The following is a 26,371-nucleotide window of genomic DNA, read 5'->3' on the forward strand; positions in this document are numbered from 1 at the left end:
AAGCCGGCTCTTGCTAAATTCTTCCTGCTTGTTTATGGCTGATTCCCCTGGAGGTGATGATTGGTATGGTGGCTGTTAGAGTGTGTATTCAAGAATAAGTCAACAACAATTCTGTGACTGGTCGAGCTAAAAACCATGGCAGCACAATAATGCATTTGGAAATAGTCAATGTTACAACTGATATGTCACGTATTAACCATTCTGGGAATCAAAAGCTATAACCATCTCTGTCCCTGCCTCTGATGAAATATTTGTAGTTCCTTAAAACAACAACCAGCAATCTTACAGAAAAAGAAATTTTCCCTTGATCTTAAAGTTAGATACGGAAACTAGGCTGACGAGGTAAGTATAGGGTAATAGGTAGAAGAACTCTTTTGTTAGATTAGGAAAATTCCTCCCTTAATTGAGAGCTTGGGGCTAGGGAAGTGTCAGTGCATCTTCCTTCCCCAGGTAACTTCCTGTCCTTTGTTTCCCCTAGCCCTTAGTTAATCGTTCACTAAGGCAAACATAGAAATGATAGTTTCAGTCACATAAGTTTTTACTACTAATAAAATGACTGTTTGGTTGTTTAAGGTAAATGACTATTCTAAGAACACTTTTGTTTAGCAACTGTGCCTTCTATAAAACAAAGAATAATAAATGTCACGACCTCTGCAGGAGGGCAAATAGACCCTTGGCTGTTCTTGAAAAAGATGTGATGATTGTTATCTTCCTGCCTTAATGCATATGCTTAAGCACTCACGGTTTGCTTGAAATGTATAAATAAAGGGCTGCTGAGACCCTCAGCAGTATGATGTTTGCACCCTGATCAAGTGTCTGCATCTCATCACTCTCCCTCCCCCTCATTTCCACAATTGCACCGACACCAACACCATCCCATCCTTCAGGAACCCCCGACACCCAGGCTAAGCGGCTGGCTCGTGGCAAACTACAAATGGAGCCTTTAGAAGTTATGCACCCAAACAGGTTAGAATCCAAACTCAAATCTTTGGAAGTGTTGAGCATGGTGTTTGCAGCCCTTAAGAATCCTGAAGTAAAAGCTGCAGCAATTAGGAATTCAGGGTCTGGCCATTTTTAATCTCAGATTAAGAATTTATAAGGGGGCCTCCCTGGAGGCACAAGGGTTTAAGCACAGCACTGCGACGCTGTCTGCAGGCTCTGCAGCATGAGTTCCATTCCCAGGGTGGCCAGGGAGCTACCCACATGGCTCAGCAGACCTCTTCTGTCTCGCCCACTGCTCCCCTCAGCAGTGTATTCAGTCAGTCTGCCTGTTCTGTTCCACATCGTATCTCTGGTGAAATTTCTCCCCGCCGACTCCCCCCCCTTTGGCCTGCACCCCAGGTCCTGTATGCATAAATAAATAAAGCTTGATTGAAGAAGAAGAAAACTCAAAGCAATGTCATAGAATCTTCTGCTCATTTGCCTGTTAGCAAATATGAGGTGAACATTCAGCCAGCCTCACAGATGAAAAACAGCCTGTGACTATGACAAAAAGATTCATTTAGGAATCGAGTTGATATTTATGAGGATTGCTCTTTGGAGGGTTTTTGTGTTGCATGTGTTTTTTACAAAGCTGCTGACAGGGTTGTGTATTTTTCTGGTCTGAGACTCCAAAAACCTCAAAGAAGAACATTCTCAACAGTTAAATCATTTCCAAAAAGTCAGCTGTGACAGAAGTGGCTGAGATTTGACTTCTGCGGATATGTCAAGTGCATTTGAAAAAGTTATTATCAGCATTGAAATTGTAGAAATCCTGATAGGTATCTGGGGAAATGGATTCATTTTCCTAGTAATCTGTGCTGACTGGATCAAAACCAAGAAAATCACCTTGCTTGACTTTATCTTAATGTGCTTGGCTGTCTCCAGGATTGGTGTGATATACCTGCTTCTTCAAGACAGTATCATAATAGTGTTCTATCCAAAACTATATGAAACCAACCTAATGGTAGCAATAACTCTTGGTTTCTTATGGAGTCTGAACAACTCCTTGGGCACCTGGTGTGCTACCTGCCTAAGTGTCTACTACTTCCTCAAACTTTCCAATTTTTCCCATCCCTTCTTTCTCTGGCTGAAGTGGAGAAGAGATAGAGTTGTTTTCACCATTCTATTTGGGTTCTTTTTCTCTTTCTTGGCTAATCTTCTGAACATAAAATGGAATACTGTTTGGGTGCATGAATATCTAAAAATGGAAAGGAATCTGACCTTGAAAGCATGGCTGAATGAAAACCCAAGTTTCGACCATCAGATTTTCCTGAACTGGGATTGCTTCATCCCCTTTGTTGTGTCAGTCATTTCATTTTTCCTGTTAATCTTTTCCTTATGGAGACATATCAGACAGATGATGCATCACACCACAGGATCTGGACACCTCAACATAGAGGTTCATGTAAGAGCCAGAAATACGATGATTTCTTTCATCCTTCTCTTAGTGGTGCATTATTTGGCTAGTTTCTTGGTAATGTGGTGCTATGCCAAACTGGACAACACAGTGAGTGTGATTATTGCTGAGATGGTAGCATTGTTCTATCCTTCAATTCACCCCTTCAATATGATTTTGGGGAACAGAAAAATGAGACAGACTTTCGTGAATGTGCTTAAGCAAATGGAATCTTACATCAAGGGATTGTAATCTTCACAGCATGGAGGAACCTGAAGAAAACAGTTTATGTTCTGAGGATCCCCTAGTTTCTACCTTGGTCTTCATTTTGTGTTAATAGATTTTTTTTTTTTAAATTCTCAGTAGACCAGGCTATTACATAAGAGAAAAGGTTTTCTGGATTTCATGAAATATCCTAGGCAATTTAGCATTGTAATTTAATTTATACCAAATTTTTATTATCGTTATTTTTTTCAGTGAGAAAAATTCCAAGGCATATTATGTGTGACTTCATGGTTAGAATCCAAACTCAAATCTTCTGATCTGAAAGTAAAAAAGTGGGTAAAAAGAGTTAATTAAACCCCTCATATTCACTCTCGATTGTGTTATTAGTTGATAACAGCATAAAATTAGTTGATTTACTCTGGTAGCTCATTTTAGGTGACTTTTTATTAATTAAGACCTTGGTTTTAATTAAGAAGGAAAATATATTGTAAAAAAAGTAAATTTAAATAAATCTGTTTAATCAGTGGATTAAAAAATTCCAAGAACTTTTAAGAACTATATGGTTTTTAAATGTAGCAGACATAATAAAGATATGTTTTCCTGATCTTTTTATTTAATAAGAACAGAAAATTTTCTGAAAACAACCACCAGACATTGGTACAATGAGTGAAACACATTTAATCTGAAACAAAATCTGCTCCCATAAAAGTAAAAACCACGAGGTAACTGAAAAAATCAGGAAATACTAAAACTATGTTGTATTATAAATTAAAAGAAAGTTATTAATATCTGGAGAATTTAAACCCTAAGCTGGATGATCAAAACCCTGACAACATATGTGATGATAAGCTGATCCTGTGACCTCAGCAAATGGTAACTTCAGGGTTCAGTCCTTTACAAGACCTACACTTAATGCCCTTGAAACACCGCACAAATGTGTAGCTGTGAACATAACTTGCTGTCAAGAAAACCCTCCAGCCATGATCCCTGGGTAAGGTATTTTAGGATACTGACTTATGTAAAGAATACGAAAACCCATCTTTAGGAATAGGCAAAAATCTGAATTGATATGAAAAACTCCATGAATAACACCCAAGTATCTGCTGGCAATGGCATTGTGTTCTGGTAATATTTTTTTTTTTATAGAGGCATGTTTTTTATTTATTTAAGTTTGTTTGTTCGTTTGTTTGTTTGTTTATACATGTACTGGGTACAGTCAGAAGCGCGGGAGGGTGAGAGAATTCACCAGAGCCAGAGTGGGGAGCAGAGCAGGCAGAAGGACTGAAGTACACTGCTGAGGGGAGCAGCGGGTGGCAGGAGAGGTCTGCGCGCCATGTGGGACCCTCCTCCGGTGGCCGGGGAGCAGCCGGGGATCGAACCGGCGTCGCAGAGGCCGCGGGCAGCTTCACAACCCAGCGCTCAACCGTTGCGCCACCGGGGAGGCCCTCTGGTAATATTTGTTCCCTCCCGCTGGACATCAGGCAATATCTGGAGATATTTTTGGTTCTCACCATTGGGGAGGTGCTTTTGGCATCTTGTGGATGGAGGTCAGAGATGTTATTGAACAGTCTACAATTACAGGCCCGTTTTCTACAACAAAGATCTATCCAGACCAAAATATCAGTGCATGAGATTGAGAAACATCTTTAACTTCAAAAGAAGGTGTATTATTATTATTATTGTTTTTGCTGTACCTCAGATTTGGTCCTAGTCTCTTTAATTCTTTTTTTTTTGTAAATTATTTTATTTTATATAATTCTTACATCATTTTTCATTTTTGCACAATGTATGCTTTTTCATTTTGGTTATATTCCCCATACAATTCCCACCCCCCTTATTCTGACCCTAATCCCACAAAAAAAAAAAAAAAGAAAGAAAGAAAAGGGGAATTATTTATTTTTTAAAGCTTTTTTTTTTAAAGATTTATTTGTTCATGCATACAAGTACCGGGGTACAGGCCAGATGCACAGGAGGGTGAGAGGATTCACCATAGACAGAGCGGGGAGCAGAACAGGCAGACTGACTGAAATACACTGCTGAGGGGAGCAGCCGGCAAGACAGGAGAGGTCTACTGCGCCATGTGGGATTCTTGCCAGCAGGCCAGGATCGAACCCACGCTACAGAGGCTGCAGACAGCTTCACAGCGCTGTGCTCAACCGCCAGCGCCACCAGGGGAGGCCCTGAAAAGAGGAATTATTAAGGAATCAAAATAATTGACATTTAGCTAATCAAGACATATAAAACTATTATTAATATTAAAAATGATAACTACATATATGTTTTCAAGTGGAAAATATTACAGAACAATATATACTGTTTCCCACAAAACATGTAAACACTTTGTAGCAAAATATTGACGATGCCTTTAAAAAAGCTATTGAGGAGATTTCCAATTTTCTGCTGAGATCATGGCTCAACTAAATAATTTTTTGTTTAAGAATTTCCTTTCCAAAGTAGTTTTCTGATGCCTGAGATTAAGTTACTGTGGACATTTTGTCTGCTTTGCATAAATTTTTGATTCCTGGTAAAATGGAAATTCTCTTTACACTATGTACTATGTGACATTTGCATCTTAGTTTGTGTAGAATGACTGAAAATGAATTTCAGGGAGTCTTTGAAGTGAGTCTTTGAAAAGAGAGTAGAGAAATCCTGAAGACTTTTGTGAAGAGGCTAAAATAAAATGATCCTTTAACCATAAAAAATTAGAAACATTCACATTAATGAACATACTGATAGAAATAGTTATTAATACTATACAACTTAAAGAAATGAGATTTTCCTATTTTCTATAGTGGAAAATTTGGCATGAAGTTTAAGAAATATTGCTGGATGACTGTAAAAGATAATATTTTCTCATTTATATTTACCTTTTCTACTGAGTGGTGTTTCCACAGAGAAAACGAATTATTCATTAAATGTTACATGCAGCATGAATGCCTGGAAGTATGTACATCTTAGCAATATTTGGGGGAGATACATTAATCTGGAAGATTTTGACTATCAATAAGAGAAAACCTGTCTAAAACTGGAGTGAATTCTGAGGAAAATATCTCATATCCAGGCATCTAAAGGAGAAAAAAATCCAGCTTTGGTTGTATTAGGAGGTTGCCAAGGACTCTAGCTATTTATCTCTCTATTCTGTTCACCTCAGGGTCTTCCTTCTAGTGTCATCATTTTGGGGTGACAATATGGTTGCCAATGGCACCTGGGTCTATTTCCTTTCATGACAAACTGGAGACAGAGAACCCTTACTTAAATCATGGGTAATAAATCCTTCATTTCAGTCTGTTGACCTCTGGACCTTACTCTACACTTGCATCCACCACCAGAGACCAGCAGAATATCATGAATTAACTGACTTCAATAGACAAAGCAGGGTCCTGCACTGGAATGGGCTGGGCTGTAGTTTATCTGTGATCAGGCTATTTTAGCCCATAATTTTCTTGAAGTGTTCTTGAGGAAGTTTCACATGAAGTTTTCATAGTATTTCTAGTCTCTCTCTCTCTCTTTTTTTTAAGATTTATTTATTTATTTGTTTGTTTGTTTGTTTGTTTATACAAGCACTGGGTACAGTCAGAAGCACGGGAGGGTGAGAGAATTCACCAGAGCCAGAGCGGGGAGCAGAGCAGACAGAAGGACCGAAGCACACTGCTGAGGGGAGCAGCGGGCGGCAGGAGAGGTCTGCGCGCCATGTGGGACCCTCCTGCAGTGGCTGGGGAGCAGCCAGGGATTGAACTGGCGCTGCAGAGGATGCGGGCAGCTTCGCAACCCAGCGCTCAACCGCTGCACCACCAGAGAGGCCCTGTATTTTTAGTCTTGATGAATATTGGTGTATTTCTACAGAAAAGTTTATTTTCTATATCATTGCTTTCTTTTTTAAAAAAGATTTATTTATTTATGCTTACAAGAACTGGAGTACGGGCCAGAGGTGTGGGGGGTTAGAGGATTCACCAGAGATAGAGCGAGGAACGAGAACATGCAGATCTACTGAAATACACTGCTGAGGGGAGAAGTGGGTGAAACAGCAGAGGTCTGCTGTGCCATTTGGGTAGCTCCCTGGCTACCTGGAGATCAAACTCATGCTGCAGAGGCTGCGGATAACTTCACAGTGCTGTGCTTAAACCCTTGCACCACCAGGGAGCCCCCTATATCATTGATTTCTAATGTCACTATATTTTCTTGCCTTCTGGTACCAACCTTCATACTAAGTGACAATCCTTCAGGTTTTCTATATAATTGACTCATAATCAATTGTCCTCTTTATATCATAATTTCAAGTATGTGCTCCCTGGATTACCAGAAAGTGGAAGAGAATGTGGTTTTTTATGCCTTTAATTATTCAGTGTCCGTAATGACTAAATTCACTTTTCTATGCACTATTTTTAATTTATATAGCTGAGCTGTCATTATAAACACTTAACATACATGATAATGTTAATGATGATGTTGAAAAAGATGAAGTCCAGTTTATGCTTCTGTTGCATTTGGCACTCCCTCTTCACAATTCAGGTCAACAAATGCAAATAATCTCAGAAGGACAAGTAAAATCCATGAACCAAAACTTCTATTTGCATCTTAGCAAACTGTAAGTAAGCTTTCTCTATACTGACTTGTACAGACAAGTGGAAGGAGATATTTTGGATTCTATCACCAGGCATTAATTGGGGCACTTTTCAGACTTTATGTAAAGAAAGAGAAGAAAATAATTCTTCCATCAAGCAACCAATATATGCCTCATTCTGCAACAGGTAATCTGACCTAGATGTAACAGAGGCAATATTAGGGATTGGCAGATATGCTAAGTATAGTAGAAGTTTTCCTAATTTTTGTAGCAATTAGTGAGTCAATATTGGGGGTTCTAGGGAATGGGTTTATTGGAATTGTCTATTGCATTGACTGTGTGAAGAACAAGAAGTTTTCTATGATTGGTTTTATTCTCATGGGCTTAGCAACTTCCAGAATTTTTCTGATAGGGCTAATAATTACAGATGGATTTATAAAGATATTCTCCCCAGATATGTATGCATCTGGTAAATTAATTGACTATATTAGTTACTTGTGGATAATTCTCAATCAATCAAGTATCTGGTTTGCCACTAGCCTCAACATGTTCTATTTCCTGAAGATAGCAAATTTTTCTCACCACATTTTTCTCTGGTTGAAGAACAGAATTAATAGGGTTCTTCCCCTTCTGATGGGATCCTTGCTTATTTCCTGGTTACTTACTTTTCCACAAATTGTGAAGATTATGAAAGTTCATAGAATGAAGAATAACCACACAGCCTGGAAGAGCAACATTAATACACGTGAATTCATTACTAACCAGCTATTATTCAATCTGGGAGTAATAGTCTTCTTTATACTAACCCTGATTACGTGTTTCTTGTTAATCATTTCCCTCTGGAGGCACAGCAGGCAGATGCAATTGAATGTCACAGGATTCAGAGACTCCGGCACCAAAGCACATATGAACGCCATGAAAATTTTGATATCTTTTGTCATCCTCTTCATCTTATATTTTATAGGCATTTCCATAGAAATATCATATTATACTATGACAGAATACAAATCGTTGCTTATTTTTGGTATGACAATTGCAGTCATCTATCCCTGGGGCCACTCATTTATCTTAATTCTAGGAAACAACAAGCTAAAGCAAGGCTCTTTGGTGATACTGCAGCAATTAAAGTGCCGTGAGAAATAGAATCTTCTCAGAACTCCCCAGACAGGCTAGGGGAGAAGTGGAGCCTTCTTCAACTAGTGAAGAAACACCTGAAGACCTATTTCATTTGCATCATATTCTTGCATTTGTTTTGACTATATTATTGAACATCACTAAAATCTTTTGTAATTATTTTGACTACATCTCAGAGAATCTCACTCTTCAACAAGATTTTAATCCCACCTGTAAATTCAGTGACTCAGTCAATTTCTTTATCCTGCAACTTCTTTCCTCAGACCTCCCAGAGGAAGAACATCTTGGAGATATTCACTATGAAGACTTTTTATTATGCTTTACCAGATTTTCTTAATGGACTGACAGCATTTCACCAACAAGACTCAAAGAAAAAGAAAGTTAACAATGGAAGTTATGAACATGGAAATGAAAAGACAGAGGTGCCTCTGTTGAGCACTCAGTTTCAATTCTTTAAAAGATTGCTTTTATTTTCACTGCTTAAAACCTAATGTCTGTGTTTTCCTGTGTGTGTTTGACATGGTAGCAATGATCATAGCACTAGATTTGAGTAGTTCTGTGAAAAATAGCTCAGGAAATGAAGTCTACTTAGGAGAAAGGGGATGAGCACTGATTAAGGAGTCTTTCTATTCTTCAAATCTATTGATTTGACATGAAACAAAATCTTGACCCAATTACAATTGAGTAAAGATTCTGCAACACATCATAAGAACCATGTGTCTACATTGCGGTGTGTATCTAAATCAATACTTAGGAAATATATAACTTTGAATATATTACTTAAAAATAGAAAGATTGAAAAGAAGCTACAAAAAAGAACAAACAACTTTTTCTTTCAAGATTATGGTAAACCATGTATCTGGAGCAACCTTTCCAGTTCAGAATACATAAAAAATTGGGGGAGACAAATCTTCAGAATTATTTTCTGTACATGGTCCAGTAGTCAGAAAAGTAAAAAGAAAATGCTGGATGACAAAAAATGATAGGAAAAGTGCAAAGAAAAGGAAATAGAGCCTGTGGAACATTCTAAATCTTCCTCAAACTGAGTTTACAAGGACCATGTTCTTAAGATACCTAGCTTGGGTCACACCAGGGCTGGAAGTAAAATTGAACACTATCAATAAAAATTTTTATTGTAGTAAAACATATATGACACGAAATTTGCCATTTAAGCCATTTTAAGTGTACAATTCTGGTAACATTTTACAGAAAACTGGGTTGCCTTAAATTGTCAATGTCCTGCTTTCCTATTACATATTACACGCATGTAAGAAATAGGGGGAAATACTGCATATGTTGTTGACATTGTAGAACTACTTAAATATGAGAAAAACTTTAGTTTACGTGATTTGTATTACCTAGCTTTACTGTGGGTTCAATCATGTCTCCCCAGAAAAAAAGAATAAATCAATTTATAGTAGAATTTGTCCTGTTTCCTGGAATTATTGCTTATTAAAAAATGCACATTTTAAAAATGTGTTTGTCATATCTAGAGAAATGATTATAATATAGAATGTGGGATCACAAACCTCATAAAAGATTATGAGTAGAATAATTTAAAATGTGAACTTCCTTAATCTTAGATCACACTGTTTATCATCCACGAGACAATGTTTCAGGAAATGAATTGGCAAGGACAGCATTTTCCATATTAAATAAACCTAAAGATAACAAATGCTTAGCATCTGTCAATTTTAACAAACACTGGAATAAAGAGCAAATTTTAGTAAATTTTGCCATGTGCTTGCCTAGCTAGTAGCACTATGTCTTTTATAGTTAGATTTGTGTAATATCCTTCCCTAATTAATCACTCACATAAAACAAAAACTGTTATCCTCTAACTCAGTATCAACTTTCTACCACTTGGCCACACTGATCATTTCCAAAACTAACATCCATTTCCACCTGGAGACCTGACTTGTGGGTCATTTATAATTTATGGTGTTGAAAATGATGTTTCATTTATACCTTTAAATTTTTATTAAACACGTTTTACTTGCTTTTTGTGGCTCCCTATTCAAAAAGCAGTTGGACAGATTCAAATATACAGAATTTAAGAGCAGGAAGCCTATTGCAAATTCATGAAATAGAATCTCTTTTAATTTTGCATGAAAGCAATTTCAACCAAACCAATTTCACTAAAAGGTGATAATTATAACTTGTCCAGGCTTCAAACTGTCGGTTTGGAAGGATCAGTTAGTTTAGTCTTCATGAGTATAGAAGCTACCCTATTTCAGAGGAGAGCTGGACCCTTCTGGAATGTTATCCGAGTCAGAATCATGACAAATGAAAACATTATTCATGATTTGAAGACTTTATTTGATGTGTTCCAACTGATTATCTGTAAACTAGCTGGTCTGCAGTGATATCAGATCAGCGTGTACTGTCTACCAACATGCCCATCATGGAGAACATCTTTATAGTCATAGTAACTGGAGCATCCATCAGAGGACTGCTGGGGAATGGATACATCACATTCATTAGCTGGAGACACTGGATTAAGAAGAAGAAGAAGGTCTCCTTGATTAACTGCATCCTCCTAAGTTTAGCTAGTTCCAGAGTATGTTTGGTTTTTTGTTATAGCAATAAATAGCATCCTCAGGGTCCTAAACCCAGATTTTTATGAAAATGATCAGCTACAGGTAGTCTGGAGTATCTTCTGGACACTGATCAACTACTTAAGTATGTGGTTTGCCACCTGTCTCAATTTCTTCTATTTACTCAAGATAGCTAATTTCTCTCACCCACTGTTTCTCTAGCTGAATTGGAGGATTGACAGGGTAATTCTCTGGATCCTACTGGGGTGTTTGGCCTTTTCCTCGCTTATAAGCCTTATTTTAACAGTGATACCAAATGATGATAATAAGTTTCACAAAATTGTAATACAGAGAAAAAACTTCACTGAAATGTCCCATGTGAGTAAAAGTCAGTACTTCAACCCATGTCTCTCTTTAACCTGTTCATAATTGTCCCATTTTCTGTGTCACTGATGTCATTTTTCCTTTTAATCATGTCCCTGTGGAGACACACCAAGCAAATGAAACTCAATGCCACAGATTATAGAGACCCTAGCACAGATGCCCACATGGGAGCCTTGAAAAATGTCGCTTTCTTTCTCTTCCTCCTTTTTATTTATTGTGGGGCTCGTCTTTTGGTGACCTTTAGCTACCTTATGAAAGAAAAAAAGTTAGGTGTGATGTTTGGAGAAGCAACATCAATTCTCTATCCCTCAGGCCACTCACTGGTTTTAATTATTGGAAATAGCAAGCTGAAACAGTCCTTGGCTAGGAGGCTGAGATGTGTAAAAATGGTGTGTATGATGTAAAATCTTAGCTAATGTTCTAAAATCAACTGTGAGAGGAAAGAATATTTTCATTGCTAGTTTTAAATCATTTCTCCAAATGCAAAACTGTGTAACTAATTCAGAACAACTGTAAATCATCCTGTTGTTATTTGCATCCCTATGGAAAACAGCTGGTTATCCTCATAGACCTACTAAATTTTTCTTCCCAGATCATCCAACAATTATCCTCCTTTGGTAAAGATTCAATAAGGTGACAGCTATAGTCTTGTAGGAATATAGCAGAAATTAATGTTGATTATAATCACAATTAAGACAAATTGTAAATAAAATACTGTCACAACAAGTTCAAAAATTATTTTAGGAAAAGGAAGATCTCGTCCATTGGTCAGTGAAAGATCAATGTAAGATACCCTCTAGGTATGAGAGGAGGAGATGTATGTGGAATTTTCTTTTTCTTTTTTTAAGTTTGTGACTATGTCAGGTGCAATTTTAGTTTATTTGAACTCATTAAAATAACTGCATCAGGCATTCAGGATTAGTGAGAGTGACCCCCAAATGTGGAAATTTTCTAAAACAAAGTTAGCTAAACAAAGATCCTAAATGAAACTGTTTCGTGTCCACTGAAAGGTATTTCTCCACATAAGAGGTATGTGTGATTGCTTTTAGCAAATTAGCCCTGCGTTAATAGTCAAGATATCCAGATGGGATGAGGTCAATCAAAAAAAAAAAAAAAAAAAGCCTTAGGTAGTGACATGTTAAAATGTCAAAATTTCATATAAAACATGATGTTATACAGATTATCTTCAAATGTTGGGAATATTATCTGGATTATTTATAAGTCACCTGTGAGATAAGGATGGACTGTTACTAACCTATCCAGAGTAGCCGTGAACTTTGTGTACCGAAGAGGAAATGTTTATAAGTGAAAAGATATTAAATATGCTGGTTAATAAATTTGCTAAAAACTGCAATTGCTTTTACACAATCGTCATTTGTTCATTTTTCTTCTCCAAATTTGGCAGGACAGAAGATACATACATATATATATATATTTATGATTTATTTATTTATGCATACAAGAATACAAGAGCTGGGGTATAGGCCAGAGATACGAGGGGTGAGAGGATTCACCAGAGAAAGAGTGGGGAACAGAACAGGCAGACTGACTGAAACACATTACTGAGGGGAGCAGTGGGCCATATAGGAGAGGTCTGCTGTGCCATGTGGGTAGCTCCCTGGCCGGCCGGGGATCGAACTCATGCTGCAGAGGCTGCAGATTGCTTCATAGTGTGGTGCATAACCCCTTGCACCACCAGGAGGCCCAGAAGATATATATTGATGAAATTAAGGAATTTAAAAAGATTTACTGAGTGTTTAATAAAGAAGCATTAGAAGATTTGATACATAGACTGGAGATTACATTCTTTCTAATGTCATCTTATAGAATACCTGTCCCTGCCCCCTACCAAAGCAGAGACTAGTTTTTGTGGATTTATTAGGAATGGGAACAAAAAAGCCCTGAAAACAAAGGGGAATCTTGGAAGCTCCATGTCAGATGTCTTGATGGTGTGAATCCTAGGAGTTTGATCATCCACTTATAAATATAGCACCTTGGGGGCCTCCCTTGTGGCCTAGGGGTTAAGTCTCAGAACTATCACCTCTACAGCCTGAGTTCAATCTCTGGCCAGGAAGCTAACCCACAGATGGCACCACATATGGTAGACTTCTCCTGTCTCACCTTCTGCTCCCCTCAGCAGTGTATTTCAGTCTGTCTGTTCTGCTCCCCACTCTGTCTCTGATAAATCCTCTCAACCCCCATACCTCTAGCCTATACCCCAGCTCTTCTATGCAAAAATAAATAAATAAAATCTTTAAAATAAATAAGTAAACATAGCACCTCAACATTCAATTTCTCTGGGGACAGTAGCCAAGCAAAAGAAAATGAGGTAGATACAAAGTCATATTAGAGGCTTCTTCCTCTACATAGTTCTTATTGGCAAAGGAAAGCCTCCCCAAGATGTTCAAATAGGCCTCCCCCAAGATTTCCAGAGCAGGTCATCCTAAGATGTGTCACTTTGGCAAGTGGATTATTTTGAGCTGAGGTCATGGAGGCCCTGCAGGCTCACAAGAAACATTACCACTCCCTTTACAACCTAGAAGGTGAAAATTGGGGATATTACACAGAATTAAGATTTTTATCAGAAATAATCTATCAGAAAAACCTACCTAGATGGCAGGTCAAACATATAATTATAGAGCACTGGTCTTTGTCAGAAAAGTCACCTCATCATGGGAGATCCCCTTCTATCCCTTTGAAGTCCCAGGCTCCTACCCCATTCCTTAGCTCAGGCTATAAATAAATGTAGGTTGATAATATAAATAAAGTGAGTGCATGCAAATTGAAATAATTCAATAGAGAAGAAGATAAGGGAGAGAAATTCCTGGGGAAAATTATGTCATTAAAAAAAAATCAGATAGGGATTTTAGGCAGATGAAGCTGAATATATGGAAGCCCCATAATCCCTGAAACTTTCAGCGGATTCCATCAATAGTGGGTTCCAACATCACTTGCAATAAGGGAAATGCAAATCAAAACTACAATGAGATACCATATCACACCAGTGAGAATGGCACATATTAAAAAAACTAGCAACAACAAATGTTGGTAAGGATGTGGAGAAAAAGGAACTCTCCTGCACTGCTGGTGGGAGGAGTGCAAACTGGTCCAACCACTATGGAGAGCTGTGTGGAGATTCCTCAACCTACTAAAGATAGAGCTTCCATATGATCCAGCAATTCCACTCCTAGGGATTTACCCAAAGGACACAGAAACCTTAATTCCAAAGAGCACCTGCACCCTATGTTTATAGCAGCACTATTTACAATAGCTAAGCTTTGGAAACAACTCCAATGCCCAAAAATAGATGACTGGATCAAGAAGATGTGGTACATATACACAATGGAATATTACTTAGCATTCAAAAAAGATAAACACATGCAATTTGCAGCAACATGGATGGAGCTGGAAGGGATCATGCTCAGCGAAATAAGCCAGAAAGAAAAAGAAAAATACCAGATGGTCTCACTCATAGCAGGAATCTAGAAAACCTAAATAAGGGACCAGGAAAAAGAATAACTATAAGAAAGAAAAAATCAAAATCAACAAACAACTATTAACCAGAGACACACTATGGTGGGGGGGTGAGGTGGCGGGGAAAGGAGGGATTGGGGTCAAAATAAAGGGGTTGCAATTGTATGGGGAATAAAAAATAAAATTAAAAAAAGAAATAGTGGGTTCCCTTCCCTCCCCCTTACAAAAGCAGAACAGCATCCCCACCCCTGGTAACTGTTGATTAACCCAATCTCAGCAAGTTAACATTTGTTGTCCTAAAGCTATTTCTTCCCTCTCCTCATTATTCCAGCACAAGTTTTATCTCAGACCAACCAGGGAGAAGCCATTTCTGTCCCAAAAGAAAAGAGTTTCAAACGAATGCTAGCACATATTGTTAACATATTAACAAGAATAAGAAAAAATGTTGGTAATGGATTTTGAGGGTGGAGGATGGAAGAGTCATCTGTATTTAGTCTGGATCTGTGGAATTTATTGCCATGGGGACCCTTGACATAGCGCCAAGTTGCTAACAACTTGGCATTCAATGGCCTTGCCAGGCATGTAAATCCAGTACTAATATTCCACTGGGACAGCTCCGTGACACTGGGACACATGATGGCCTCCTATGTACAGTGGAGTTGCTGCAATTTCCTTGACATGGTATTAAGAAAGACCAGGAAGTTCAAGGAGATGATAACATCAGGAGGACTGATTATATCAGATCCAAAACCCACCACCTAACTCCATACCCCAGGATATCCTTGAGGATGTGCCCTTCGCTGAGCCCTGGAATCATGGAAAACTCAGTAATGGGGCATTCTCCACAGGCCAGAATTGACTGGTAGGAGAGGCTTCCAGGAAACTGGGCGCCCTATCGTCAGTGAATACATTGGAACTGCCAGTTACAGCACTTAATCGTTAGTATCTCATTGGATAGCAATGTCAACTAGAGAGCTGATCAGTGCATACTGATCCATAGGAATCTGTGGTGAGGACTAATAGAAATGGCATTCCTAGGATTAAGGGAGATATTCAAATAAGGTACCTCTCGAATTATGCAAGGAAAAAATAAATGCCAAGAAGTCACTGTGATAGAAAACCACCATTCCTTCTCAAATCTCCAGCTCTGAGTCACTTACCAAAAAGTCCATTAATCAAAGCAAAGATCTGGTCTCAGGGAAGAAAGATCCTAAAAACCACTGCGAATTTTCATGGTGCATGTTTTCCTAATCTTCAATCCTCCCCAAAGGGAAATGCACCCATTTTATGGAGTAATTGTGAACTGGGATAAGAGAGATAGTTAGATATTTTGAGAGATGTTAAGAACAGGATTTGATTGAATACTAGCATCTGGGCAATGAAAATTCCATCAGGAGCTTCCAGTGGGAGTGGAGGTTTGGGGGAGACAAGTTGTTCTGAAGGTCCACATCACTATCCTCTGCTAGTCTCTCTCATTCTCAAGAATAAAGTTGGAATGGATGTACTCAGCATCTGTCAGAACACAGTATTGAAAGCTCTTGAGTTTTAGATGGAGAGAATGACTCATCAGTGATTGCCAGCAAGGTTTTGTCTCCAGCCATTTAGGTTTTGAGTGGATGTTGAAAGATAGGCACTAATTAGGTGCAGAAGAGGTAGATATATGTATAGGTTTGACTTCAGAAAGCATTTCTTGCTGGTAAGGTCTTTGGATCAGTGAATTCTCAACTCTCTTGGCAGACACTAGTGATGACTGGAATCCTTGCCTGCTTGTAATGAACCACATCTCTTCAATTCAAAAGACCACATCCTCAGAGAGCCAGTCTGGGCCTATCATCCACTATGTGTGGGGAGGGCAATTCTTCAGCAGATCTGGTCAGGCTCTCTAAGTGTCTAGAAAAGAGCCAGATAATCTGGTATTTAACTTTTGGATCATAAAATTTTAAATATGTAATTAAAATGTACATATAAATGTAAATTTTTATTCTTAAAAAAATCTGCAAAATTAAAGCTAAAGGGATGGGGGAGAGGATGGGGAGCAATGTGTGGAGGGGGCTCAGTGGACCCCCCAATGGTGGAGGACTATGTGTACGTTGGTGGTGGGTGTGGTGTGGTAACATACATGCAAAAGCGATGTGAACTTGTATCTCTGAATCACATGCAGGGCTCTAAAACAATATTATTGCCACAAAATAAATGTTTTTTAAAAGATTTATTTATTTATACAAGAACCCGGGTACAGGCCAGATGCACGGGAGGGCGAGAGGATTCACCAGAGACAGAGTGGGGAACAGAACAGGCAGACTGATGAAATACACTGTTGAGGGGAGCATGGGCGAGACAAGAGAGGTCTGTAGCGCCATGTGGGACCCTCGCCGACGGCCAGGTGGATCTAACCGGCGCTGCAGAGGCTGCGGACAGCTTCACAGCGCGGCGCGCTCAGCCACCTGTGCCACCTGGGGAGGCCCCAATTTTTTTTTTTTAATTAAGAAAAAAAACAATTGGGTAATAGAATCCTCTTTGTGTTCAGCATTTAAGTGTGGCTGGGAAAAAAAAAGTCTACTAAAAACTGCTAGAAATTTGTTCCTTCAACTCTACATATGGCAAAAGAAATTCATTTTTAGGAAGCATTTCTCTGTTCCATTAGAATGATGTCATTCAGCCCCCCATAGTCAAACATTCAAACAACAACTTCTGCATTGACTTTGGCCTCCTTGAATAACTGTTTAGGCAGGGCCCTGTTTCTAGCAGGAGGATGTGAAGGTAAATAGAGCATCATTGCTGTTCTTGAAGACTCAGGATCTTTTTTTTTTGTTTAATTTAGCTTTTTATTGAGGTAACATCGGTTTACAACATTGTTTGTATTTTGGTGTATTAACTACACCCCCATTGTTGTGCCCAGGGCTGACAAGTGCAGCCCCCTAGGACACACAGTCAGCTGATGCAAGAACACAAAGGAGTTTATTTCGGGCTGGAGTCCGGGCTCAGGACACACACCGTCACAGCGGCAGAGATTGAGAGCCCTGAACAAAGGGAACAGGGATCCTTTATAGGGTTACAAGCAAATTTAAAAAATCAAATCATGTTGGCAACCATTCATTGGTTATACGGGTGCATTTCCTAACAACGGTGGGCGCACGGTTTCAGTTTTTGAGCTGATTGGTCACACCAAGATGCAGCTCTATTTTATGGCTAGTTTGACCCCATTAGTGGTCCGAATTACTCGGCTCCGCTGTGGCTGGCCGTCCGAGATAAGACCAGAGTGGGGTGAGGGTCGAAACCTTCTCTGGAATGCAAGCTATTTAGTCTTAAGTAAGCAAAACTTGAAATACTAAAATGGTGGTTGTACAGAGGAATGGTGGCTAGGTCTCACACCCATCAGATGTAGTTACTTGCCATAGCGGACCAGACACGAAGGCACCCACAATCTGGCACCAAGTCCATTGTGCCCTCACCCCACTTTCTCTTTGTTGTTCATTAGCTTCTGCTTCATCACCCTGATTTGTTTTCATTTTTACATGGTATTCTCCATGTGTGCATGTCTGTGTGCAAATTTCTCTTTTCAGAAGGATACCCAGTTCTGTTGGATTAGGGGCCTACCCTGCTCCCACTGTAGCTCATCTTAACTAGTTACAACTGCAACAAATCTGTTTCCAAATGCAGCTACATTCTGAAGCACTGGCTTAGGATTTCAACACAAGGATTTCTGGGAGACATGATTCAACTCATAACACTCAGTTACCTTTGCCTAGTTTAAGCAACCTTTTCTACAAATGCATATATGCCAAAGAAATGAGTTATGTCAACATGTATGAGCTAAATATAGTGCCTGAAGTCATCTCAATGTCTTCAATCCCAGGGCAAGCCTATCTGACTGACAGTTTGGGATGAGTCTTTCTCTGTCAGAGCATGTTGAGGGTAGACAGTTTCTGGGGATCCTCTTGAGTTCAAGACCTAAACCAAAATATAATGTCATGGCAAATGTGTGTGGGAAGACGGCCAGAGATAGAGGAAGCTGACAAGGTAATTTTCTGTGTATTGGAGTTAGGGAAAGATTATGTGTATTGATCTTCTGAATTTGGCAAGCCCCCTTACTGGTCACAAAATAAATCTTTTGTTTGGGAATACTGGAGGTAGGTAAGGCCTCACAAAAGTAATAAAAGCAGAACTCCCTTAGAGCTGCTCTACATAGAACATTTGGAATCCCATCACAACTTTGTATCTCCCAGCCTGTCCTTGTCCCTTGAAAGAGAAAAATGACACTAGAAGGAAAACAAGAGCCAGGACTTTACTGCTAATGACTTTATTGGTGATTGAAGTGGGAAAGGAGAGACCAAGTTTCCACGCCTAGGAAGTCGCAGTCATCGGTTGATCTCCATCAATTTCTGAAACCAAGATTTAGACAGAAGAAATAACTTGGTGTGAGCATGATCCATGCCTGGTATCACTACTATTAAGTATTCTCAATACAAGATACCCCATTAAGAGGGACAGGAAGTAGCAGCTAAAAGATGGAAAAGGGACATAGGAAATGAGAGGATATGAGGGGTGGTAAGGCAAGAGATAAAACTTGAAGGAGGCTGTAGGCTAACAGAGGAAGGTTCATAGCAGCTCTATTTGTAATAGCCAAGATATAGAAACAACCTAAGTGCCCAAAGTGGATGAATGGATCAAAAAGATATGGTATATAAACACAGTGGAATACTACTCAGCAGTCAAAAAGCACAAAATCATGCCATGTGCACCAACAAGGGTGGATCTGGAAGGGATGATACTAAGTGGAATAAACAACAAGGAGAAAGACCAGATAGTGTCACTTACAGGTGGAATATAGAGAAACCAAAGAGAGGGTCAGGTAAAGTCAAACTTAAATAGTAACCCTTGAACACTGACTATAGGACTGAGGGATTCAGAGGAGGAGGGAGAGGAGTGAGAACAAAGTGGGGAGGCAGCATGATGGACCATTGAGATGGTGGGGGGTGCACTATGCTAATAATACATGAAGAGGGGGAGAGCCTATACTCTCCAGAATATAAATGAGGTAAGCCAATGTTATCTCAATAAAATAAATAAATAAATGAGTAAACAAAAAAAAGGGAATAAAAAAAGAACTGAGTAGAACATTGTTCTTATGATATGGAGGAGACTTTTCTTTGTATAAGGCTGAATGGAGGAGAATTGTGACAAGTATGGATCTGGACAAAGAGTTTAAGAGTGATTAAGGTCAAGATTAAAAAATGAGAGAAATGAACAAATAAGAAGGAGAATTAAGGAATTTAAAGATAAATGCACTAGATTCATGTATAAAAATAGAATTAATACCTAGGGAAACACTGGAGACTGTCCTCAGTTGGTGTTCATTTTCATGCCTTAGTGCCTTTTGCACTCTGACCTCTCTGGCCAGCTTGGCTTCCCTGGTTGCCAAAGCAGGCCTGGCCATTAAGACTGCTTGAGCCACTCAAACCTCCTTGGCCACTTTTTCCACCTTTGCTACTGCTGCCACTGTAGCTACTACTGCCACTGTAGCCACTGCTGCCACCTCTGCCAGTGTTGCTACCCAATCCAGATGAGCTTCTCAGGCCTCCATAAGGTCCATTCTGTGAACCAGAACCTGTACTTTTCTTGGCAAGGGAACTTCTCTGGTTTGTAGAATAGGTGCCTGCAGTTTCTCCATTGTTGGCTTAAGTAAGAGAACACAAATTCAGAGAGGAAAAAGTCAAGGGAGAAGTTAGCCGTAAACTTAAATGCGACGCGTGTGGAATCTATATAGCCAAAAGTAATTTAGAAGTTATACATTATTGGATTATATGGTACTTGGCCTTGACCATTGGCAAGAAGTGAAGGGGCAGAGGAATCCTGGCTTCTGATGAGTGCATGGACGTGTACTTACTTAGTTGTGTTTGCTCCATCACCATTTATTCTCCCTTCTTTGGGTGCTGCTGTCACTATTCTCTGTCACTGTTGTGGGATCAATCTCCCCAGAAGGGTTAGATAGGCTTTCCTCAATATGCCCATGGTTGCCTACTTGCAATATGTGTCACTTTAGTATGGGCAACTAATGTTCAAAAGAGTTCTTGCAAAAGCCTTCCTGGTGGCCTAAGGGTTAAGACTCAGCGCTAGTGCCACCACAGCCCACTGTGATGGCCTGAGCTCCATCCCCAGCCAGGGAGCTAACCCACATGGCACAGCAGACCTCTCCTGTCTCGCCCGCTGCTCCCCTCAGCAGTGTATTTCAGTGGATCTACCTGTTCTGCTCCCCAATCTGTCTCTGATGAATCCTTTCACCACCCCACCTCTGGCCTATACTCCATTTCTTCTACACACAAACACACACACACACATAGACACACACACGCGAATATAGAAGCTTAAAAAAAAATCTCCTTACTGCCCTTAGAATTCTTTGCAGACTCAATTCTGTTTGCCATTCACTATATCCTTCCAGTTCCAAATTAATCTTCCCATATTCACCTCAACCTTATGGGTCAGTCAGTGTTCCTAGACCACTGACAGACCATGTGATATCCATAGACTGCCCATGAAGTTCACTCTGCTTCCCCCTACATCTCCAACCTCCATCCTCCACACCAGAGCATCTTCTGAGAGCCCTTCCCTTTCCTCCCCTGCTCCAAGCTTCCATTTCTTCTTTTACCACTTTTCTTATGGTGATCATCATTGTGCTCAAGCTCAACTTTCCATTAGATCTTGAATACCGTTTTATTTACCTTTATATCCAAGAATAGGATGTCAAGAATAGGACCTTGACATGGTTATTATTAAATACTGCATTTTCTTGAATTAATGTTGGGAGTAGAGAATATAATAAATCAAAACATTTCTTTTGGGAATTCCCAAATGGGCATGTTCTCATACAATCAGGTCAGGTAAATTATGTGGAAAACAACTCAGAAGAAAAGTAATATGGGTGGGAGTGTGTATAGGAGGACTCCTAGACTTCGAGAACTCTTCAGTCTAATGTAAATTATCATTTTCTTTGGGGGGGCATGGTTTTCTGTGCTCTTTCTGCAATGTGAAACTAATAAAATTAAACTATATAGTGGAATGACTGGGAAATGAAATATTAATATGTAAGCATAATTCTTTTTGTTAAGATAAAAATGATAGAAATTTTGAATTAGACCAAAAATCTAGAGGTTCCTAGCATCTATTTAGAAAATTTCCAAATAAGTTAATTAACTTTAAAATGACTCACTTGATTGAGGATAATTGTCCTGTCTTACTTGAGAGAAAGCTGCAAAGAAAAAACAAAACAACAAAAAATCATGTATGAAACACCATCAGAACCCAAAATGGAAGGACTATTGACAAATCAGGAACTGGGAAGAGTCATTAAGCATGGAAAGATTTTCTTTAGGTAACAAAATTTTTAGTTGACTCATTTACTCATTTCTGCCGTTTCTTTGATGACATATCAGTGGTTTTAAACTTCAATGACTCTGAGACAAACTGTCACTTAAACAGATATCAAGATTTAAAATCATAGAATGAAGCATTCATATTGCAAATAAGTAAGGTACAGTTGTAAATATATTGATAAAACAACTATTGTATTTTACTTAAAATACATAGTATCTTTAGAGTTTCATAGTCTCAAATTTTATGACTCAAATTACTTAAATATTGATGGAAATAATGTCCTTACAAGCTTAAGAGATTGAGGTCATTTAATCATTAGTCAGTTGTAGAAAGATTTGGAGAAAATCATGAGTAGGTCATGAGTAGGTCATACTGATGTTGAGACATTTTAATATTAGACACAAGAGACTACAATATGAAAAGAAAGGAGATGTTTGATATATAACAATATTACTTGGGATCACTGGGACTTATGAGTTTGGTATTCATATTTGCCCTTGTATAGACCCAATTTTGAGAACTTTCAAGAGATAAACATAAGTGAAGAAAAAGGTATGATAGATTCTGAAGGGAAAAAAAAGGAACAATTCTTTGAATAGGGATTTACCTACATTGTCTGCAAACCTTATTAGTATCTAGGATTTAATCCAAAAAATTTTAAAACAAAGATAAATAAAGTATTATATAATAAATTTTCAGGGCCTCCCCGGTGGCGCAGCGGTTGAGCACTGGGTTGCGAAGCTGCCCGTGGGCCTCTGCAGTGCTGGTTTGATCCTCGGCTGCTCCCCGGCCACCAGAGGAGGGTCCCACATGGCGCCCAGACCTCTCCTGCCGCCCGCTGCTCCCCTCAGCAGTGTACTTCGGTCCTTCTGCCTGTTCTGCTCCCTTCTCTGGCTCTGGTGAATTCTCTCACCCTCCCGCGCTTCTGACTGTACTCAGTGCATGTATAAATGAATAAATAAAAAAAAAATCTTTAAAAAAATAAACAAATAAATAAATTTTCAGAATACATTTGAAGAAAGACAATAGGTTTAGATATAGGAAGTTAAATGCCCAACAGAATTAAAAATTAGAATAAAAATGATGGGGCCTCCCTGGTGGCGCAAGCGGTTAAGCAAAGCACTATGAAGCTATCTGCAGCCTCTGCAGCACAAGTTAGATCCTGGGTCAGCCAGGGATCTACCCACATGGTGCAGCAGACCTCTCCTGACTCATCTGCTGCTCCCCTCAGCAGTGTATTTCAGTCAGTTTGCCTGTTCTGTTCCCCATTCTGTCTCTGGTGAATCCTCTCCCCCTGCCACCTCTGGCCTGTACCCCAGTTCTTGTATGCATAAATAAATAAATATTTTTAAAAATGAATAAGAATGAAAATAACAGTAACAATGAATGCTTAATAGTAATAATAAAAGATTGAATACAATGAATCATTTCCAAAAAAAAAAAAAAACAAACAAACCGTAATCCTCTGATCATTGATTCTTTAGCAGAGATAAAGAGGGAGTCAAATATCTTAGTAATTCTGCATTGTGTATAATGAGATGGATGTCACAGTGACCAAATAAAGATTAGGTAATACTTGGCAGCCAAGAAAATTTGAGAACTAAAACCATTTACAACCATAAAACCTACTGTCTGCATTAACATGGCATTACTATTTAAAAAAACTTTTGCCAGAAAAGATGAATGTTTCTTTTTTCTGATTGTTTTAAATAAAATTTTATTAAATCTTGAAAACAGCCTCTTGCTCAAGAAAGACATCTCCGTTTCTTACATATGCAAAATAATTTTAATTCATTAACATGTAAGAAATATATAAAGTCAGGAAAATACATGGAAATATGTTAGTGATATTTATGTTTAAATGTTACAAATAATGATTGTTTATTTCAAGAATTTGCCCAAAGTCCATTTAAGCAAACATGAACCTCATCAATTTTTTCCTGTTTAAGATTCTTCACAGAACCTCATCACCCTTATTGTCTAAACTCTTAAATCATTGTCTTACAAATTCCTAGTAAAGCCCTCTGACATGAGACCCCTAAACTTCATTTTCAAAAACATTGACTTTGCCTTTTCCCTTCAGAGGCACTTAGGCAAAGCAGCACTCTCCTTTATCAGAGAAAAATAGATTTTTCTTTGCTTCTTTCAACAGATTGCTTTGGTGGCATTTGGGGGCATGTTACATTTTATAATCTTTTAAACTATATATATATATTTTTTTTTTTTAATATTTATTTATTTATCTATACAAGTGCTGAGTACAGTCAGAAGCGCAGGAGGGTGAGAGAATTCATCAGAGCCAGAGGGGAGAGCAGAGCAGGCAGACTGATGAAATACGCTGCTGAGGGGAGCAGCGGGCAGTAGGAGAGGTCTTTGCACCATGTGGGGCCCTAGCCCGGCAGCCGGGGATTGAACCAGCGCTGCAGAGGCTGCGGGCAGCTTCTCAACCCAGCGCTCAACTGCTGCACCACCAGGGAGGCCCTAAACTATATTTTTATTCGAAAAACTTCTTCCATCTTGATCACGAATGTTCTGTGAAATATTCAGAGAAAGCTAATACTATATACCTTTCAGAGAAATCTGAAATTACCATTTTAGAATTGCCTTCCCTGTGAACAGCAACTTTATCTCAGGATATGACAACAGTTTAGAACTAAATAATCTATTAGGAGCTCATGTGTTTAATGTTCTTGACTTAGGCTACTTCTTTATAAAGCCAAAACATTTCATAAGAAAATAAAATTTCATTCCAACTTCTCCTTATTTGTCTGAGAAGAGGTCTGACATCTAGGTGTTTATAGTTATGTAACAATTATCTGGATTTTTGTTGTGTATCTGGAAATTTAATATAAGCCATGAGACTGGTAAAGAATTAAACTTCTTCTTTTATAATATATAGATTCCTCCACTGTCACCTGAAATTATTCACTTCTAGAAATACCTAGATTTATGATAACTGAATGCCTGTCATATGGCTACATGACCAGGCCTGTAAATATTTTAAAAGAATAAGTAATGAAATGAAGAGAAGCATGTAATAATGCTTACTGAGTGGCAATATTTTAATAAAATGAATTTAAAAATAATCAAAATTCTTAACATTTCTAAATGTTCAAGTTTTGGGTGTCAAGGAAATGAGATATCTAGATGAATTATAGAATTTTCATTCAATTTACATGATCTATTTCACACAGACTGAATAACTGAAAGTCCATAGCTCTAAAAAAACTGAAAAGTTACATGAAGAAGATGTTGGCTTGAGACGTAGGTCCAGTTTTTAAAAAGATATTGGCCTTCAGTGGAAATTTTTTTTATTGACCTACTCTCTGACAACAAAGTACTAAATTTCTAAGAAGGTTCAGTCCAACTTTATTCCTTTCCATAAATTTTATCCCCGAAAGCCTTCCTAAGAGCCCCATTTTCCCCTCTCACCATCAGCAGAGCCTTGTATTGAGATCAGGGCCAGCAAAGTCATGGAGAACAGGAGCACCAGCATCTTGGGAGAAGCCATGATGTCTCTCCTTCTCTCTCTTGCTACGGGCACCTCAGAGGCAGTCCTTTATGAGGCCAAAGGGAACAATATCACCTTTGAAGCCCATGGGTTGGGCACCTGTCACCATATCTGATTTGCCATTTGGCCTCAACCAACCTGTAAATTCAAAAGTTAGTCAAGCTCATCAATGGAAAGCTGTTAATCAGACTCCTTAAAATAATTATTCACCCTCCTCAATTATTAGTTATAATTACAAATTTTAATAAGTATCTTCCGCTTTGTAACATCAGTTCAGAACTTTGGTTCTCTGTTTTATTGCCCTACCCAACATTGTTCAAGTTGTCCAATGTCAATTATTTCAGGCCTTTTTCCTGTACAATGAGCTAACAGAATCTGCATGAAATGAGAGGCTAAAATAATAGAAATATAATCACAAGATTAAAGGACAGCAAGGGATCAAGAAAGACTAGAATAGGGCCTCCCGCAGCCTCGTGTGATCTTTAAAGAAGCAGTGTAAAGCGCTAGTACCCAGTGCCAAAGTAAGAAAGACTAAACCAATGTCAGACAGAGAAGACTATAGTTATTCAAAATGTGTTAGAGTTCTTGATTTTAATTCAATGTAAAATCCCACAATGAAAGATGATAAGAATAATGAGTGGGTCAGAAAACAGTTTCATTCAAGGATTAGTTGAGTAGATTAAAGGGGTTCAGCTTGGAAAGAGAAGAATAGTACTAAATGTGATAGTTGTACTTCGTCAAATAGAACAAAACACAATCTTGTTTGTAGAGTCTAGAAGATATAAAATGAGTGA

General features: G+C 38.6%; 3 protein-coding genes and 1 pseudogene across 3 annotated transcripts in view; 3 read left to right on the forward strand and 1 right to left on the reverse strand.

Moving 5' to 3' along the window:
- The first annotated feature begins 1,702 nt into the window (after positions 1 to 1,702).
- Positions 1,703 to 2,629, forward strand: LOC119246980 (taste receptor type 2 member 7-like). Its single transcript, XM_037513206.1, has one exon. It carries the CDS (start codon positions 1,703 to 1,705, stop codon positions 2,627 to 2,629), a length of 927 nt encoding a protein of 308 aa, XP_037369103.1.
- Positions 2,630 to 7,397: 4,768 nt separating this feature from the next.
- Positions 7,398 to 8,306, forward strand: LOC119248333 (taste receptor type 2 member 10-like). The gene has a single exon (XM_037515290.1). The coding sequence runs from the start codon at positions 7,398 to 7,400 to the stop codon at positions 8,304 to 8,306; it is 909 nt and encodes a 302-aa protein (XP_037371187.1).
- Positions 8,307 to 10,692: 2,386 nt separating this feature from the next.
- LOC119246982 (taste receptor type 2 member 8-like) lies at positions 10,693 to 11,622 on the forward strand (annotated as a pseudogene).
- An 8,430-nt stretch (positions 11,623 to 20,052) lies between these two features.
- The window catches only part of LOC119246983 (uncharacterized), a 29,293-nt gene continuing 22,974 nt past the window's right edge, over positions 20,053 to 26,371 (reverse strand). Inside the window, exons 2-4 of the mRNA XM_037513207.2 lie at positions 25,499 to 25,623; positions 21,903 to 21,941; positions 20,053 to 20,369 (exon numbers count right to left, since the gene is read on the reverse strand). Coding sequence (XP_037369104.2) covers positions 20,053 to 20,369; positions 21,903 to 21,941; positions 25,499 to 25,623 — 481 coding nt within the window. The remainder of the gene's footprint in view (positions 20,370 to 21,902; positions 21,942 to 25,498; positions 25,624 to 26,371) is intronic.

The sequence above is a fragment of the Talpa occidentalis genome, unplaced genomic scaffold (genome assembly GCF_014898055.3).
Source record: "Talpa occidentalis isolate TD23 unplaced genomic scaffold, MPIMG_talOcc4v2.1 talOcc4.16, whole genome shotgun sequence".
Taxonomy (NCBI): Eukaryota; Metazoa; Chordata; class Mammalia; order Eulipotyphla; family Talpidae; genus Talpa; species Talpa occidentalis.